Source organism: Tamandua tetradactyla, chromosome 22 (genome assembly GCF_023851605.1).
Source record: "Tamandua tetradactyla isolate mTamTet1 chromosome 22, mTamTet1.pri, whole genome shotgun sequence".
Taxonomy (NCBI): Eukaryota; Metazoa; Chordata; class Mammalia; order Pilosa; family Myrmecophagidae; genus Tamandua; species Tamandua tetradactyla.
Window position 1 is genome coordinate 7,503,665 of NC_135348.1, and position 21,147 is coordinate 7,524,811.

Sequence of the window (21,147 nt, forward strand, 5' to 3'; positions counted from 1 at the left end):
CTGTTTCTCTTTATAATCATATTCTTGCCTGTTCAATTAGTTTAAGATTTTAAGTCTTCTGGAGTATGTCACAAACCCTTGAGCTCCTTTACTTTCATATATCAAATAGATTATCAACACGAGGCAAGAAAGAGATTTATTCCACTCTTCTAATTTACAAGAGCAGTTCTTGAAAAGGAGCCAATTTAAAGAGAGAATGTATTCATTTTAAAAATAACATCAAAATTCTTGTCTTATGTAGCTGACAGATGGTTCAACTACCCAGATATTTCCCAGATATTTTCTTTAGCTTTAATTTATTCTTCCCACAAACTTCTAACTCATAAACTTTGAGGCTAAGCTGAAGCTATTCAGAAAGTATGGGCTCTATTTTTCCATTGACAATAGATGAAAGCAGGGTGTGAGTACAGTACCATACCAGTTTCATCCGGGTGCCTATGCTACTACCTTTCTCAGCAAGATAAAACTTGCAACTCACCTCCTTGGAATGATGCCATTTTCCAAACTTGTTGTCTGACTTCGAAGCCAGCGGCGTTGGTAACTGCTGGAAGAGGATGTAGAGGAGGTGGGAGATGGAAAAGGTGTAATCAAAAGGCTGCTTAGTGAGGCTGTGGGGAACAAAATTTGAAAAATGAAAGTTGTAGCTACCTAAAGAAAAAGAAAAAGCCAAGTAATCAAAATTTTCAGATTCTACAGTCACATTAAGCAGGGGGAGATTACTGAGATTTCTGTACAGCAAAGGAAACATCCTTTAAAAAAGGGAAATAAGGACCACAGACATAGCAAGTACATAAATGATCAGGTCCTATATTATAAATGCAAAATAATTATTATTCAGAATGAAGACTGCAGATTTCTAGAAGAACAGTCCATACAATATACTAATCATATTGTCACCTAGTAACTCAGGCCATACACTGTGATTACCTACACATACATCTTCCTCGACTACTCCCTTCACTCCATGTTCTGAAGTAAATTCTAGAAACATAAACATTTCTTCCATATAGTATTCCTTTCTCTTGACCACATAGCTCCATACACACAGAACTAATCCCCCTTCCCTCTACCCACCATTGACTGTGAAACCCCCCCCCACCGGCTCTAGTCTTAAACAAATTTTCTGTTTGGAATATTTATTTGGCTTTAAGCCCTTTTCTGCCTGCTTCTGCCACATAAAATTAGATGTTCCATGGAGATAGGAGGAGTTTGCTTTAGTTTACCTTTTTTCTGTACACTTAACTCCCAGAAAATACGAACTGACAGTGTCAGCCCAGCCTCTTCTAACAGGCCGAGAGGGAACGGCCCTTTCTCAGGGAAGGCGAAGGGCTTCACTCACGTCACAGCTGCTGGATGGACCTCTGTGCGTTTGCAGGACCAGAAGGGGGACCCAGACTTTCTCCGCTTTCCTTCCCAATGCTAAGGGACTATACACTGCAATGTCCCTCAGCCCAAAGGGAAAGGAAACAGGGTGAAACAGACGATGCGTCTTTCACACTCTGGGCAACATCTCCGGTAGGGCAAGAAGTCACAGGCAGAGGAAAATCATTCCAGGAACCAGTGCACCACGCCCACGTGTCACGGGTGAGTCAGTTTCTCCAGATGCTCTACCAGTTTCTTGTCTATCACTCTTGTAGACAGATGTAAATAATCTAATTCTCCGGCCTGAGCTTTGAAATACTACAGGAGTTACCTGGCTATTAGTCAATACTCAATAAACAAATGTTAGCGTGTCCGCAGCACGCCAGCTGTTGTGCCCAGCAGCCACAAAACATTGTTGGGTAAGTCAGACACAGTATCAAACCTCGTGGAGGTTCAGGTCCACAGAAAACCAACAAACTTTCCAAGCTACAAGACTTAGATATGTGATGACTCAAGCTTCTTTTCACAGCAGATATCTTGGAGACACTTTTCTTCTACTCTAGTCAATATTAATAGCAAATCTGGTCTGGTAGGTTTAATCATCTTTGTATCTTTTGTACCCAGAGGTTTCACAGGGAAGCTTGCAATCTGCTGGTCTCACCCTCTGGGAAAACTGACACAGGTGACCCTTTCCTCCTGACAGAAGGCCAGATTAGTCTGGGAAAATCTGGCTGGGGTCTATAATACCTAAGTAGACCCTCCTAAGGGGTCAAAAAAAAAAAAAAAAAAGGCACCATACAGGCAGGGCGAAAAACAAGAACTGAAAAATTCTGATCTGTTAAACAAAACTTAAGCTAGAGGTCGAGAATAAGCTGAACTGAATGTCAAAGAACAGATAGACAACAAACTTATCCAGCAAGAAAATTCTAGGTAAAAAAAGTGAAAACAATCTCCAGAATAAACTAATTGAGGTAATTAAATGCCTAGATGCCAGCAAAAAATTAACGAATCATACTAGGAAAACTGAAGATATGGCCCAGTCAAAGGAACAAACCAACAATTCAAATGAGATACAGGAGTTGAAACAATTAATTCAGAATGTTCAAACAGACATGGAAAACCTCATCAAAAATCAAGTCAGTGAATTCAGGGAGGATATAAAGAAGGCAAGGAATGAACAAGAAGAAGAAATTGAAAGTCTGAAAAAACTGATCACAGAACTTTATGACAATGAAAGGCACAGTAGAAGAGATGAAAAAAACAATGGAAACCTATAACATCAGATTCCAAGAGGCAGAAGATAGGATTAGGGAACTGGTGGACGACATATCTGAAATCCGACAAGCAAATGAAAATATAGGGAAAAAAATGGAAAAATATGAGCAGAAACTCAGGGAATTGAATGACAACATGAAGCGCACAAATATACATGTTGTGGGTGTCCCAGAAGGAGAAGAGAAGGGAAAAGGAGGAGAAAAACTAATAGAGGAAATTATCACTGAAAATTTCCCAACTCTTATGAAAGACTTAAAATTACAGATCCAAAAGTACAGCGTACCCCAAAGAGAATAGATCCAAATAGAAGCATTTCAAGACACCTCTAGTCAGAATGTCACATGTCAAGGAGAAAGAGAGAATCTTGAAAGCAGCAAGAGAAAAGCAATCCATCATGTACGAGGGAAGCGCCATAAGAGTATGCATAGATTTCTCAGCAAAACTATGGAGGCGAGAAGACAGTGGGATGATATATTTAAATTACTAAAAGAGAAAAACTGCCAACCAAGAATTCTATATCCAGCAAAATTGTCCTTCAAAAATTGGAAACTAAAACATTTTCAGGCAAAAAATCACTGAGAGAATTTGTGACTAAGAGACTGGCTCTGCAAGAAATACTAAAGGGGCGCAGTAGAGAAAGACGTGAAAAGACAGGAGAGAGAGGTGTGGAGAAGACTGTAGAAATGAAGACTATCAGTAAAGGTAAAAAGAAGGAAAATTAGATGTGACATGTCTAATCCAAAAGGCAAAGATGGTAGAAGAAAGTACGGCCTGTACAGTAATAATACTAAATGTTAATGGATTAAACTCCCCAAACAAAAGACACAGACTGGTAGAATGGATTAAAAAACAGGACCCATCTATGCTGTCTACAGGAAATGCATCTTAGACCCAAGGATAAACACAGCTTGAAAGTGAAAGGTTGGAAAAAGATATTTCATGCAAATAACAATCAGAAAAGAGCAGGAGTAGCTATACTAATATCCAACAAATTAGACATCAAATGTAAAACAGTTAAAAGAGTCAAAGAAGGACACTATGTATTAATAAAAGGAACAATTCAACAAGAAGACATAGTACTCATAAATATTTATGCACCGAGCCAGAATGCTCCAAAATACATGAGGCAAACACTGAAAACACTGAAAAGAGAAATAGACACATTTGCCATAATAGTTTGAGACTTCAATTCCTCACTTTCATCAATGGACAGAACATCTAGACAGAGGATCATAAAGAAACAGAGAATTTAATACAATAAATGAGCTAGGCTTAACAGACATTTATAGAACATTACACTGCACAACAGCAGAATATACCTTTTTCTCAAGTGCTCATGGATCATTCTCAAGGATAGACCATATGCTGGGTGACAAGGCAAGTCTTAATAAATTTAAAAAGATTGAAATCATACAAAACACTTTCTCAGATCATAAACGAATGAAGTTGGAAATCAATAATAGGCAGAGTGCCAGAAAATTCACAAATTTATGGAGACTCAACAACACACTCTCACAGAACCAGCTGGTCAAGGAAGAAATACAAGAGAATTTTGTAAATACCTCGAGGCAAATGAAAATGAAAACACAACATATCAAAATTTACGGGATGCAGTAAAGGCAGTGATAAGATGGAAATTTATTGCCTTAAATGTCTGTATCAAAAGAAGAAACAGCAAAAATTGAGGAATTAACTGTCCACTTAGAAGAACTAGAGAAAGAACAGCAAATTAACCCAAAGCAAGCAAAAGGAAAGAAATAATGAAGATGATAGCAGAAATAAATGAAATTGAGAACATGAAAACAATCGAGAAAATCAACAAAACCAGAAGTTGGTTCTAAGGGAAAATCAATAAGACTGACGGACCTTAGGAAGGTTGACAAAAAGAAGAAAGGATGCAAATAAATAAAATCAGAAATGGAAGAGGAGAAATAACCACCAACCCCACAGAAATAAAGGAAGTAATGAGAGGATACTATGAACAACTTTATGCTAATAAACTCGACAATGTAGATGAAATGGACAACTTCTTAGAATGGTGTGAACAACCAACACTGACTTGAGAAGAAATAGTCAACCTCAACAAACCAATCAGAAGTAAAGAAACTGAATCAGTCATTAAGAAGTGCCCCCAAAAGAATGGCTTCACATGTGAATTCTACCAAACATACAAGAAAGAACTGGTACCAATTCTGCTCAAACTCTTCAAAAGTATTGAAGAGGAGAGAATGCTACACTCATTCTACCAAGCCAACATCACCCTCATACCAAAGCCAGACAAAGATATTACAAAAAAAGAAAACTACAGACCAATCTCTCTTATGAATATAGATGCAAAAATCCTGAACAAAACTCTTACAAATTGAACTCAGCCCCATATTAAAAGAATTATACACTATGACCAAGTAGGAGTCATCCCAGGTATGCAATGATAATTCAACATAACAAAATCAATTAATGCAACACACCATATCAACAAATCAAAGCAGAAAAACCACATGATCATCTTGATTGATGCAGAAAAGACATTTGACAAAATTCAACATCCTTTCCTGTTTAAAACACTTCAAAGGATAGGAATAGAAGGGAATGTCCTCAACATGATAAAGGGAATATATGAAAAATCCACAGCTAACATGATCCTCAATGGAGAAAAACTGAAAACTTTCCCCTATGATCAAGAACAAGACAAGGATGTCCACTATCACCACTGTTATTCAACATCGTGTTGGAAGTTCTAGCCAGAGCAATTAGACAAGAAAAAGAAATACAAGGCATCAAAACTGGAAAGGAAGAAGTAAAACTCTCACTGTTTGCAGATGATATGATACTATATGTTGAAAATCTGGAAAATTCCACAGCAAAACTACCTGAGCTAATAAATAAGTACAGCAAAGTGGCAGGTTACAAGATCAACACTCAAAAATCTGTAGTGTTTCTATACACTAGTAATGAACAATCTGAGGGGGAAATCATGAAAAAAATTCCATTTACAACTGCAAAAGAATAAAATATTTAGCAATATATTTAATTGAAGAGACAAAATTCCTATACAGAGAAAACTATAAGAAATTGTTAAAGGAAATCACAGAAGACCTAAATAAGTGGAAGGGCATACTTTGTTAATGGATTGGAAGACTAAATATAGTTCAGACATCAATTCTACCTAAACTGATTTACAGATTTAACATAATACCAATTAAAATCCCAAAAGTTTACTTTTCAGAAATAAAAAAAGCAATAACCAAATTTATCTGGAAGGGCAGGGTGGCCCGAATAGCTAAAAGTATCCTGAGAAAGAAAAATGAAGTCGGAGGTCTCATGCTACTTGACTATAAAGCATATTACAAAGCTACAGTGGTCAAAACAGCATGGTACTGGCATAAAGATAGATATACTAACCAATGAAATCAAATAGAGTGTTGAGATATAGACCCTCTCATCTATGGACAATTGATCTTTGAGAAGGCAGTCAGGCCAACTCACCTAGGAGAGAACAGTCTCTTCAATAAATGGTGCCTAGAGAAAAGGATATACATTTCCAAAAGAATGAAGGAAGGCCCATATCTCACATCCTATACAAAAATTAACTCAAAATGGATCAAAGACCTAAACATTAGATCGAAGACCATAAAACTGTTAGAAGAAAATGTAGGGAAATATCTTATCAATCTTATAATAGGAGGCAGTTTCCTAGACCTTACACCCAAAGTATGAGCATTGAAGAAATAAATGAATGAGAACTCCTCAAAATTAAACTTTTATGCATCAAAGAACTTCTTCAAGAAAGTAAAAAGACAGCCTACATAATGGGAGACAATATTTAGAAACAATATATCAGATAAAGGTCTAGTATCCAAAATATATTAACAGATCATTCAACACAGCAACAAAAAGACAGACAACCTAATTACAAAATGGGCAAAAGACTCAAACAGACACTTCTCAGAAGAGGAAATACCAATGGCCAAAAGCCACACGAAAAGATGCTCAACTTCCCTGGCTATTAGGGAAATAAAATCAAAACCACAATGAGATATGATCTCACACCCACCAGAATGGCCATTATCAATAAAACAGAAAACGACAAGTGCTGGAGAGGATGTGCAGAAAGAGGCACACTTATCCACTGTTAGTGGGAATGTCAAATGGTACAACCACTGTGGAAGGCAGTTTGGCAGTTCTTCAGGAAGCTAAGTATACATTTGCCATACGACCCAACAATACCATTGCTAGGTATCTACTCAGAGGACATGAGGGCAAAGACACAAATGGACATTTGCACAACAATGTTTATAGCAGCATTATTTACAATTGCCAAAGACGGAAACAGCCAAAATGTCTATCAACAGACGAGTGGCTAAACAAGCTGTGGTATATACATACGATGCAATATTATGCAGCTGTAAGACACAATAAAGTGGTGAAGTATGTAACAACATGGATGGACCTTAAGGACATTATGCTGAGTGAGATTAGCCAGAAACAAAGGGACAAACACTGTATGGTCTCATTAATATGAACTAACATTAATGAATGAACTTGGAGAATTTTCAGTTACAAACAGAGGTCATCAGGAGATAGAAATAGGGTAGACATTGTGTAATTGGAACTGAAGGGATACAGATTGTACAACAGGACTGATTGTAAAAATTCAGAAATGGATAATACAATACTACTTCACTGTAATACAAAAATGTTAGAACACGGAATGAAGCTGAATGTGAGAATGATAGAGGGGGGAGCCCTGGGGGCACAAATGAAATCAGAAGGAAAGACAGACGATAAAGACTGAGATGGTATAATCTAGGAATGCCTCGAGTGTATAATGATGGTGACTAAATGTACAAATTTAAAAACGTTTTGCATGAGGAAGAACAAGGAATGTCAATAATGCAGGAGGTTGAAAATTTAAAGACTAAAGCAAAAAAATATTTACTTGGTACAAAACTTATATTGTGACTAGTGCATTTCCTAATATAACTTATGTGGACACTTAACTGAACACCATAAGTACATGGAACCTTAAGTAGGGCAGGAGATTTTGTAGGTTTGTGCAGAGTGATGCCCTGATAAATCCAGAAGGATTTGAACAGCGAATAAAAAAGTATTCGCAAAGTCCCCTTGGGGGAATGGTGAGAAAGGGGGAAAATTCAACTTTCCCAAGTGGTGAATTCTTGATATTCTCACAAGCAGTGGGAACAACCAAAGCAATAGGCTGAGCCCTCAGTGTTGGGGGTTGTTCATATGAAACAAAAGACAGGCTAAGCCTACTTAAAATTAGGCCTAAAAGTCGCCTCCAAGAGAGCCTCCTTTGTTGCTCAGATGTGGCCTCTCTCTCCAGCCAACACAACAAGCAAACTCACTGCCCTCCCCCTGTCTACGTGGGACATGACTTCCAGGGGTGTGGACCTTCCTGGCAACATGGGACAGAAATCCTAGAATGAGCTGGAACTCAGCACCAAGGGATTGAGGAAACCTTCTAGACCAAAAGGGGGAAGAGAGAAATGAGACAAAATAAAACGTCAGTGGTTGAGATATTAGAAATAGAGTCAAGAGGTTATCCTGGAGGTTATTCTTACACATTAAATAAATAAATATCACCTTTTTAGTTAAGGCGAAACAGAGAGGCTGGAGGGAACTGCCTGAAAATGTAGAGCTGTGTTCCAGTAGGGATGTTTCTTGAAAATGAGTGTATAATGATACAGTTTTCACAAGGTGACTGTGTGATTGTGAAAACCTTGTGTCTGATGCTTCTTTTATCTACCTTATGGACAGATGAGTAAAACATATGAATTAAAAATAAATAAATAATAGGAGGAACAAATGTTAAAATAAACTCAGTAGATTGAAATGCTAATGATCAATGAAAGGGAGGGGTAAGGGGTATGGTATGTATGAATTTTTTTTTCGTTTTATTTCTTTTTCTGAATTGATGCAAATATTCTAAGTAATGGTAATGATGATGAATATACAACTATGTGATAAAAAAAGAATGTTCATATTGTATGTTGATTGGTTTTATTAATAAAAACTGAAGCAAAAAAAATTTTAAATACTACTTGCTATTTTAATGTGAAAGCACTGCAGTATATGTCAATCATATACTGTATAAAACAATACAGTAAAATTCTGAAATGCAGGAGCACAACTAATTTTGGGCAGTAAACCACTGTCATTTTTATAGGAAAAAAATGGAATATTTTGATGTTTGTTCAATCAGCATTTATGGCATTTGACTGGACACTTTGCTCCTGGTCTGAAGGGCAGAGCAACATGATGCAATGCTAGAGTTAGGTGTGCATGATAATCACCTGAGGCCACAAGGGCTCCATCCCAATTGACTCCCTCTCTTCTGGATGGGGGCTCACATGATACTGAAAACAGCTTTTTCATGGGAGTTCAGTGGGCGTGGGTTCCAGCACTAACTGTGCCTCAATCAGCACCATAACCAGGGTAAAAAAATTCTACTGGTGTCTTAATTATAAAATGTGGGATTTTGAATTAAGGTATCCATAGGCTCAGTTTTAGCTTTAAAGAGTTCTATGTCTAATGCACCTTAATATTTTTACTGTAACCTTTCTTTTTAAAACTATTTTAATCATTAGGAAGAATGGTCATATATACAGATTGCAAATATTTTTACAGTTTTATGCATTAATAGGAAAATAAAAACCATCCACAGTCCTACCAACAAGAGATTACTACTAACAATTTGCACCTGGTTATCTCTCAATTATAAAAATTGGCTTAAGTCCCTGCCTGTTGCCTGAGGAAGAATTTTCAACTAGTATCAACTAGAATTTTCAACTATCAACTAACCAGAAGAGATTAGCAGCAAGGGGGAGAAAAAACAGTTTGTCCAAAGGTTTAAAAATTCTGATCACTGGCTCCTCTTGGCCTGCACCATTCGAGTCAAAGATAAACGTTTAATTCTCTCTGAAAATATTTTGCTATTGTGAGAGTTATTAAAGACATAGTGCTTGATGATTTGACTAAAGAACGTCCTGAAACTCAAGTTAAATCCATGCACTCAACAAATATTTACTGAGCACTACTAAGAGTCAGACAGCATATCAGACACCTGGGTCAGAAATGTAAAAGATACCGACAGAGTCTCTGCCTTCAAGAAGTTTACACTCAGGGAGTAAATAAAACAACATGATTTTAGATTGTGATAAGTACTATAAGAATAGCCTATAACTAGGAGGAAGGGCTGTGGGGATGATAGAGGCAAATTCTTTAATCAGTGGTTAGAGCAGAACTTTAGGAAGATGGGGCTTTTCAACTGAGACTTAAATAACAGCAAGAGCCAGTCATGAAAAGAGCTAAAAAGGAAAGGCAATACAGACACTCTACATGGAAAAATATGGATAATATCAATATGAACAAAAATCTAAAGGTATAAGTAAAAATACCTTTAAATTATATATATATATACATATATGAACAGACACATTTTCTTCCCTCATTCTAATATTGATTGAGCATCTATTTTATGCCAGGCACTATACAAGCTTCTGGGAATACAGGAGGCAACAGAGAGGGTGCTCTTTCAGAGCTCACATTAAAAAATAAAATACATCAAAATAAAAAACATATTAATGTGACCAGGCCCCTTATTCCCTTTCCAAGCTCATTTGGCACCTATCACCCCTTACCTCACCACCTTCCAGCCTTGTATTTCTTATACACAACAGCCTTTCTAGTCCTTGTACACAAATTTGCAAAGCCTGTTCCCCCTCTGGGTCTTTGCACTAGCTATCCCCCTTGCCTAAAATGCTCCTTGCTCTGATCTTCATGTGACCATTTCCTACTGGCATTCAGGTCTTAGAGCTGAAGATCCATCTCTTTGGAGAGGTCTTCTGTGAGTATCCACTAAGTTTTATCTTCTAGGTGATAAGTACTAGCCTACATTTTATTGTTTATCATTTGTCTCTTTTTAGTGAATATAAACTTCATGACACCAGGATCTTTTGGTTAAGCTTTTAAAAGGTCAACTTAGTAGAGATGTAATTACTGTCTGATGGGAAATTTTCATTTTTAATAAACCAAACTTTTATTTTAATACGCAAATCAAATTATAAGGAATACCTTGCTGTCAAAGCACAGGAAGATTTTAGTGATACAAAGGGTCCTCAAAAGCACCACAGGCATTTTAGGTTTTAATAAAATTCCTATAGAGCTCCCTGAATGAAACAATAAAGAAAAAGAAGTTCTTCCCATCACAATTTTAAAACACCATAAATTTTAATTCCCTATCTAGGATATAAACTCTTTTCTTGCCATCAACTGACTTCTTCGCATTTATACCACCAAGTTATTCAACCTTTCTATGTCTTTTTTCTATGCTCTCAGCTCTAAGAATAAAAAAGTCTACAAAAGACTTTGAACAGCATAAAACTCTCTTGGTCCATTGTTGTTCCACATAAGTAAGAGTTATTTAATTTGGTTTCAGAAGGCATTTGATTCAACGCACATAAAATGATAGATTAATAGGTGGAATCTGTATCTCTCTCCATTTATTTTGGTATTCTTTTTAAAAAGTTTAAAAAATTTCTCTTTAACAGTATTGTACAACTTTTCTTAGATTTATTCCTAGGCTTCCAACAGTTCTGGTTATTATTTATGTTCCTTTTTATTGTAAAAAATAACATATACACAAAAAAGCAATAAGTTTTTTTTTTTTCTTGAATCATACAGTCCCATATCTGAAGATTTTCATTTGTTGTGAGGTGCCGTCTTCCTAAGGCTTGGTTTATTTACTAAAAAAAAAAGCTTAGATTAAAAAATGATTTAGAAAATGAGGCAAGTGGAGGCAATACACAAAAAGTTTCCCCTAAATCCCTAAACAGTGGCCAGATGAAGAACGTGTGGCAGGATGAGGCTGAGTCTCTTCAGTGCCTCTGACAGATCCCCACGCAGCTCACTTTCTTGAGTTTTCGTGCTGAGAGGTGATTTGTTTGGCATCATAAACCCAAGCAATAAGTTTTAAAGCTCATGTCAACAATTAGTTGCATAACAGTTTCAGAGTTTGGTATGGATTACAATTCCACAATTTTAGGTTTTTATTTCTAGCTGCTCCAAGACATTAGAGACTAAAAGAAATATCAATATAATGATTCTGCAATCATACTATTTTCTTTTTGTTTTTAATTTTTAGAACACACATATATATATATATATGCAAGTTTAGAAAGAAAGAAGCTGAAGTGAAATAGTCAGCAAATTTGTGAAAGTTGAATTAGATAAAGGCCATTTCAGAAAAATACCAAAGTCTGACTTCAAATATGAGAAGTATTTTTAAAAAAATGAAGAAATTGATCTCTGCCTAAGCTGCAGTAGAGATTATCAAACTTACTCACATAAGACAAGGTAAAGCAATGCTGAAGCCAAGGTAAAGATTTGACTGGTAAAGATACAATATGCCATTTTTTAGTTTCGGGCAATTTATTATTTATATAGACAGTGAAAAGAATAAGCAAAGGTAGCAGCCGCATGATCTTTGTCCCACATACCAAAAGGGACAATGGTGAAACAAAAGGGGTTAGTTGTCTGCAATGCAAATTGTGTGGTACCCAATTGCTGAAAAGCCCATTCCCGACTGCAGCAAAATACCTTTACATTCTGCAGCTGTTTTTACGGGCCAGCGTGGAAAGCCCTATACCTCATTCAAATCTAGGAGATGATTAGGAAGTGTCTCATGACAGTCTCCCGGGAAGGACAGGAAGCGCAATAGGAGAGGACCACCTAGCAATGCTTAGGGGCTTCCCATCCTTCATGTTCCGAGAGGATCACAAGGTGTCCTTCAAGTCTCAAATAAACAGCAGCTCAAGCCTTTGCCTCTAAGGATATGCGCAAGGGCGCCAAGGCCTTTCCCCTACAAACACAAAAAGCAAAAACACTCTTTTCCCTGACTCCTGCTCCTCTCCACAAAGTACAGTACTAGTTAAGTCAACGAAAGATTGAGGTACAACTGGGATGTTATTTTGCATTATTCAATGGTGGCCCATCTAATAGAGTCTGACTCTACCTTTTAAAGTCTCACCCTTCCCTCTTTTTCTGCTCCACATCTGGGCAAGCTGATGAGAAACTTCACCCTCCTCTGACACTGGTTAGAAATGCAAACCACATGTGGGAACCCTTGCTCCATCTCCAGTCCCTAACCAACATAATGCCTCAAATAGTCTCCTTTCCTTGCCGTTTCAAGCTGTTTTTAAATCAGCTTGGGAAGCCTACCCTGCTCTCCCCGGAAGTTCTCTTTAGATGAGTAATAAACTTGTTCAAACCCACTTGGTAGTGTGTGTCGTCATCATCTTGATAGTAACCAAACCTTAGGTGAGGATGGGGGTTCATCCTGCCTCTGCAAGCAGCCAAAACACATGTCCTATCTGAACACTATCCAGTTTATCTTGATGTGCTATGATGTGTATTTTTACTCTGAAAGTTCATTTTAAAACAAACAAAAAGGTTTAAAAATATATATGAGAAGTTCTCCCGTCACTGACCTTTTGCTTATCTTACTTTAGAAATAGAAGAAAAGCAGCTGAAGAGAGAAGAGAAATTCTTTTTCCATTCGATGGCCTGAACATTTTGATGAGGATGTACAGCTAACACTGAATTAGGTAAGAGGACAAGCCTCAATAACCCTGGTCTCAGTATTAGCCCCCTAAACCTTACTCTCCTCATGTACCTAACACTTACAAATCTTAGCTGCAGCTCTGGCCCAACTCTTGAGAGCCAGATTCCTACTTTTAAATCAAGTGACTACTTACAAATGGACTGGAGGACTTGCAGACACTCCTAACTAAAATATGATCTCACTATTTCTCTCCCCAGACCTGGCCTCTTGCTTTCCCCAGTTAAAAACTGGAGAGTATTCCTTGATTCTCCCTCCTCCCCCATATCCTGTATCCCAGCAGTCACTGAGCCCAGGAAATATTACCTCCTAGGATGGCTGAACCCCATCCCTCCTCTCTCTTAAGACCTTACTTGAAAATTCTAATGGTAACCTACTTAAAAACAATGCACCTTTTTGATTAATATATGCACGTAAGACACACTCAAAATATCCAAAAGAATACGATGGTAACACATTTTCCCTTCACACCTGTCCCTTATTTGTATCCCCTTCTGGAGATAATCTGTAAATATATTTATTACTATGTAGCAAGAGATCTTACATATGTCAGGTTTGTTTGAAAAATAAATTGTAGTTTACTATAACAGTGTTGATACATCTTTCTTTTTTGACATAAAAATGTATCTCAGAAACTTTTCTATACATATGGAGCAGCCTCAAAACTGCCACTTGGTACTCATTTACCGGAAAGTACACAATTTAAACAGTCCTGCAGTGAAGAACATTTGGGTTCCTTCTAATCTTTCGCTAAATAACAATATCTTACCTTGTCTGGCTGATTTGTAAAGGTTAGCACGATGCCATGATATATCCCAAGTAATTTTGGCAGAGAATTAAATAGCATTTGTCAAGTCCCCTTGGGAGACTGGGGAGAAAGGAAGAAATATTCAACTTTCCCATTTGTTGAATTCCTGATATTCTCACAAGCAGAGGGGACAATCAATTCAATAAGCTGAGCTCTCGATTTTGGGGTTCACCCTTATGAAGCTTATTCTTGCAAAGGAGAAATTAAGTCTACTTATAATTTTGCCTTCAAGATACATCCAGAGAACCTCTTTTCTTGCTTAGTTGTGACCTCTCTCTCTAAGCCAACACAGCAGGTGAACTCACTGCCCTCCTCCCTCTGCAGAACACAACTCCCAAGAGTGTAAATCTCCCTTGGTAATGTGGAACAGGACTCCTGAGATGAGCCAGGACCTGGCATCAAGGGATTGAGAAAGTCTTCTTGACTAAAACAGGGAAGAAAGAAATGAGACAAAATAAAGTTTCAATGGCTGAGAGATTTCAGAGATGAGAGGTGTGCTGGTTTGAAAGGATGTATGTACCCTAGAAAAGCCATGTTTTAATCCTAATTCCATTTTGTAAAGACAGCTGTTTTTTCTAATCCCTATCCAGTACTATATGTTTGAAAGTGTAATTAGATCATCTCCTTGGAGATGTGACTCAGTCAAGAGTGGTCGTTAAGCTGGATTAGGTGATGACATGTCTCCATCCATTCAGGTGGATCTTGATTAGTTTACTGGACTCCTATAAAAGAGGAAACATTTTGGAGAATGCGCAAGATTCAGAGAGCAGAGCAGAACGACACAGCCATGATAAGCAGAGAGTCTACCATCCAGTGACCTTTGCATATGAAGAAGGAAAATGCCTCTCAGGGAGCTTCATGAAATAGGAAGCCAGAAGAGAAACCTAGCAGATGACGCCATGTTAGCCATGTGCCTTCTCACTTGAGTGAGAAACCCTGAACTTCATTGGTCTTTTTGAACCAAGGTATCTTTCCCTGGATTCCTTTGATCGGAAATTTCTATAGACTTCTTTAAATTGGGATATTTTCTCGGCCTTAGAACTGTAAACTAGCAACTTAATATATTTCCCTTTTAAAAAGCCATTCTGTTCCTGGCATATATATTGCGCTCCAGCTGCTGGCAAACTAGAAAAGACGTTACCCTGAAGGTTATTCTTTTTTTTTTAGAAATCATTCCATTCTACATATGCAATCAGTAATTCTTAACATCATCACATAGATGCATGATCATCATTTCTTAGTACATTTGCATCGATTCAGGAAAAGAACTAGCAAAGCAACAGAAAAAAGATATAGAATGTTAATATAGAGAAAAAAATAAAAATAATAATAATATTTAAAAAAAAAAAGAAAAGGAAAAAGAAAAAAAAGACAAACCAACAAACAGACAGACAAAAAAAAACCTATAGCTCAAATGCAACTTCATTCAGTGTTTTAACATGATTACATTACAATTAGGTATTATTGAGCTGTCCATTTTTGAGTTTTTGTATCTAGTCCTGTTGCACAGTCTGTATCCCTTCAGTCCTGGAGGTTATTCTTATGCATTATACAGATATCCCTTTTTCCTTCATGGTATATTAGAATGGCTCAAGGGAAGTACCTGAAGCATGTTCCAGTAGCCCTGACTCTTGAAGAAGACTGTATAATAACAATATAGCTCTTAAAACGTGACCATGTGATTGTAAAACCTTGTGTCTGGTACTCCTTTTATCCAGGGTATGGACAGTTGAGTAAAAAACAAGGATAAAATAAATAAATAATAGGGGGGGATAAAGGGTAAAAAACTGGGTAGACTGAAATACTAGTGGGCAATGAGAGAGAAGAGTAAGGGGTATAAGATGTGTGAGTTTTTTCTTTTTATTTCTTTTCTCTGGAGTGATGCAAATCTTCTAAAAATGGTCATGGCGATCACAACTAGGTGATGATATTGTGCGTCACTGACTGTACACTATACACTGATTGTATGGACTGTATATATGTGAAGATTTCTCAATAAAAAATATTTCTTAAAAAAGGCAACTATGAAGTTTGCTGAATGGTCTGATTCTACATTCACAAAAGATTTCTCTGTAGCACATGATGTTATTTGACAGCCATTTTGCCCATAGTCAAATTTCCTTCAAAATTGCGATCAATCCTCTCAAACACTGCTGCTGCTTTTTATCAACTAAGTTGATTCTGGAAGTCAAAATGACTCCTTGATCCATGGGTTGCATAATGGATGTTGTGCTAGCAAGCATGGAAACAACATTAATCTCATCGTACATCTCCGTGAGAGTTCTTGGGTGACCAGGAGTACTGTCAATGAGCAGTAATATTTGGAATTGAATCTTTTCTTCTGAGCAGCAGGTCTCAACAGTGGACTTAAAATATTCAGTAATCCATGTTGCAAACAGATGTGCTGTCATCTAGTTTTTGTTATTCCATTTATAGCAGAGGCAGAGTAGAATTAGCATAATTCCTAAGAGCCCTATGATTTTCATTATGGTCAATGAGCACTGGCTTCAACTTCAAGTCACCAGCTGCATTAGCCTGTAATGAGAAAGTAAGCCTGTCCTTTGAAGCTTTGAAGCCAGGCACTGACTTCTCCTCTCTAGCTAGAAAAGTCCTAGATGGCATCTTCTTCCAATAGAAGCCTGTTTGTTTAATTTACTTTGAAAATCTGTTGTTTAATGCAACTGTCTTCATTATCTTAGTGAGGTCTTCTGGATAAATTGCTACAGCTTCTTTCTAAATCAGCACTTGCTGCTTCATCTTGTACTATGATGTTATAGAGATGGGTTCTTTCCTTAAACCTCATGAACCAACCTCTGCTAGCTTCACATTTTTCTTTTGCAGCTTCTTCACTTCTCTCACCTTCACAGAATTGAAGAGAGGTTAAGAGTCTTGCTCTGGATTAGGCTTTAGCTTAAGGTAAGGTTGTGGCTTGCTGGATCTCCTATACAGATCACTAAAACTTTCTCCATATAAGCAATAAGGCTACTTCACTTTTCATTCATGTGTTCACTGGAGAAGCACTTTTAATTTCCTTCAAGAACTTTTCCTCTGAATTCACAATGTGACTAAGAAAAGAAAAGGCCTAGACTTCAGCCTATCTCAGCTTCTGACATGCCTTCCTCACTAAATTTAATCACCACTAGCTTTTGATTTAAAGTGAAAGAGATGTGACTCTCTTCCTTTCACCTGAAACTTGGAGACAATTGTAGGGTTATTAATTGGCTTAATTTCAATATTGTCATGTCTCAGGGAATAGGGAGGCCCAAGGAGAGGGAGAGAAACAGAAGAATGGACAGTTGGTGGAGCGGTCAGAACACACACAATGGAACACAACAAAATATTTATTGAAAAAGTCCAACTCTCATGTGTGTGTGGTCCATGGTGCCTCACAGCAATTACAATAGTAACATCAAAGATGATGGATCACAGATCACCTTAACAGATGTCATAATAATGAAGAAGTTTGAAATATTGTGAGAATTACATAATTACAAAATTGTGACACAGAGATGAAAAGTGAGCACATTTTATTGGAAAAATGTTGGCCCTCAACCTACTAATGCAGGGCTGTCATAAACCTTCAGTTTGTAAACAATGCAATATCTCTGAAGTGTAATAAAGTGAGATGAAATAGAGGAGATTTGCTTGTAAATCTAAAACTGCTCAAAGAAATTAAGTTTATTAAAATGTTTCCCCCATATTTTAACTTTTTAAGAGAGAAAGTTAAAAATTATAGGACTAGACTTCCGGAGAAGATGGCGGCTTAGTAAGACACGCGGGTCTTAGTTCCTCCTCCAGAACAGCTACTAGGGGAGTAGAAACGATACAGAACAGCTCCCGGAGCCACGACAGAGATCAAGAAGACAGCGAACCCCATTCTGGAACGGCTGACTGGCTGGGAGAAGCCGCTCCGGTAAGATCACCGAAGGGCGCGGGCTTCCGCGGGCCAGGGTGGAAGGCGACCGGAGTCCCTCCCTCCCTCCTTCCCGGGCCGGCTGGGAGAATTGGACAGGCGGTCCCCTCAAGCTGCGGCGGCTGGCGCCCGCCCCCCCACACATGGCCCCCCCGGACTAGCTGTGAGAATTGGATCGGAGATCCCCAGGCCGCGGAGAACGGTGACCGGGGTCCCTTCCAAACACGTGGCATCCTGGTCCGGCTGGGAACGGTGCACTCTCCTGGGCCGTGGTGGCTAGCGCCCTCCCACCACACTTGGTGCCCCGGGTCGGCTGGGAGATTGGGATGGGCGCTCTCCCGGGCTGCAGCGCCCGGCGACCCTCCCCGCGTTCAGATCCCCGGGCCGGATGGGAGATTCGGATTGGCACTCCTCCAAGCCACTTCGGCTGGCGAACCTCCCTCACGGCGAGAGTTTTCCAAAGTTAAAGGACCCACAGCACCTTTTACTGGTGGGACCCGGAGACAAACGAGTGCCACGAGCACCACCTACTGGGCAGGATAAGAAAAACAGAACCCAGAGATTTCACAGAAAAATCTTTCAACCTGTTGGGTCCAACACCCAGGGAAATCTGATTAAATGCCCAGACGCCAGCAGAAGATAACGGATCATGCTCAGAAAATTGAAAATATGGCCCGGTCAAAGGAACAAACCAATAGTTCAAATGAGATACAGGAGCTGAGACAACTAATGCTGAATTACGAACAACAATGGAAAACCTCTTCAAAAAACAAATCGATAAATTGAGGGAGGACATGAAGAAGACATGGGCTGAACAAAAAGAAGAAATAGAAAAACTGAAAAAACAAATCACAGAACTTATGGAAGTGAAGGACAAAGTAGAAAAGATGGAAAAAACAATGGATACCTACAATGATAGATTTAAAGAGACAGAAGACAGAATTAGTGATTTGGAGGATGGAACATCTGAATTCCAAAAAGAAACAAAAACCATCCGGAAAAGAATGGAAAAATTTGAACAGGGGATCAGGGAACTCAAGGACAATATGAACCACACAAATATACGTGTTGTGGGTGCCCCAGAAGGAGAAGAGAAGGGAAAAGGAGGAGAAAAACTAATGGAAGAAATTATCACTGAAAATTTCCCAACTCTTATGAAAGACTTAAGATTACAGATCCAAGTAGTGCAGCGCACCCCAAAGAGAATAGACCCAAATAGGCGTTCTCCAAGACACTTACTAGTTAGAATGTCAGAGGTCAAAGAGAAAGAGAGGATCTTGAAAGCAGCAAGTGAAAAACAATCCATCACATACAAGGGAAACCCAATAAGACTATGTGTAGATTTCTCAGCAGAAACCATGGAAGCAAGAAGAGAGTGGGATGATATATTTAAATTACTAAAAGAGAAAAACTGCCAATCAAGACTCCTATATCCAGCAAAATTGTCCTTCAAAAATGAGGGAGAAATTAAAACATTCTCAGACAAAAAGTCACTGAGAGAATTTGTGACCAAGAGACCAGCTCTGCAAGAAATAGTAAAGGGAGCACTACAGTTAGATACAAAAAGACAGAAGAGAGAGGCATGGAGAAGAGTGTAGAAAGAAGGAAAGTCAGATATGATGTATATAATACAAAAGGCAAAATGGTAGAGGAAAATATTATCCAAACAGTAATAACACTAAATGTTAATGGACTGAATTTTCCAATCAAAAGACATAGATTGGCAGAATGGATTTAAAAACAGGATCCTTCTATATGCTGTCTACAGGAAACACATCTTAGACCCAAAGATAAATATAGGTTGAAAGTGAAAGGTTGGGAAAAGATATTTCATGCAAATAACAACCAGAAAAGAGCAGGAGTGGCTATACTAATATCCAACAAATTAGACTTCAAATGTAAAACAGTTAAAAGAGACAAACAAGGACACTATATACTAATAAAAGGAACAATTAAACAAGAAGACATAACAATCATAAATATTTACACACCGAACCAGAATGCCCCAAAATACGTGAGGAATACACTGCAAACACTGAAAAGGGAAATAGAAACATATACCATAATAGTTGGAGACTTCAATTCACCACTCTCATCAATGGACAGAACATCTAGACAGAGGATCAATAAAGAAATAGAGAATCTGAATATTACTATAAATGAGCTTGACTTAACAGACATTTATAGGACATTACATCCCACAACAACAGGATACACCTTTTTTTCAAGTGCTCATGGATCATTCTCAAAGATAGACCATATGCTGGGTCACAAAGCAAGTCTTAACAAATTTAAAAAGATTGAAATCATACACAACACTTTCTCGGACCATAAAGGAACGAAGTTGGAAATCAATAATAGGCAGAGTGCCAGAAAATTCACAAATACATGGAGGCTCAACAACACACTCTTAAAAAACGAGTGGGTCAAAGAAGAAATTGCAAGAGAAATTAGTAAATACCTAGAGGCGAATGAAAATGAAGACACAACATATCAAAACTTATGGGACGCAGCAAAGGCAGTGCCAAGAGGGAAATTTATTGCCCTAAATGCCTTTATCAGAAAAGAAGAAAAGGCAAAAATGCAGGAATTAACTGTCCACTTGGAAGAACTGGAGAAAGAACAGCAAACTAACCCCAAAGCAAGCAAAAGGAAAGGAATAACAAAGATTAGAGCAGAAATAAATGAAATTGAAAACATGAAAACAATAGAGAAAATCAATAAGACCAGAAGTTGGTTCTATGAGAAAATCAATAAGATTGATGGGCCCTTAGCAAGATTGACAAAAAGAAGAAGAGAGAGGATGCAAATAAATAAGATCAGAAATGGAAGAGGAGACATAACTACTGACCTCACAGAAATAAAGGAGGTAATAACAGGATACTATGAACAACGTTACTCTAATAAATACAACAATTTAGATGAAATGGACGGGTTCCTGGAAAGACATGAACAACCAACTTTGACTCAAGAAGAAATAGATGACCTCAACAAACCAATCATAAGTAAAAAGATTGACTTAGTCATTCAAAAGCTCCCTAAAAAGAAAAGTCCAGGACCAGACAGCTTCACATGTGAATTCTATCAAACATTCCAGAAAGAATTAGTACTAACTCTCCTCAAACTCTTCAACATAATCAAAGTGGAGGG

General features: G+C 37.9%; 1 protein-coding gene across 7 annotated transcripts in view; it reads right to left on the minus strand.

The window, feature by feature from the left end:
* The window catches only part of FNIP2 (folliculin interacting protein 2), a 152,093-nt gene that overhangs the window by 45,149 nt on the left and 85,797 nt on the right, over positions 1 to 21,147 (minus strand). For all 7 annotated transcript variants that reach the window (XM_077139662.1, XM_077139660.1, XM_077139663.1 and 4 more), the window contains one exon: positions 479 to 608. In XM_077139662.1, the coding sequence (XP_076995777.1) occupies positions 479 to 608 (130 nt within the window). The remainder of the gene's footprint in view (positions 1 to 478; positions 609 to 21,147) is intronic.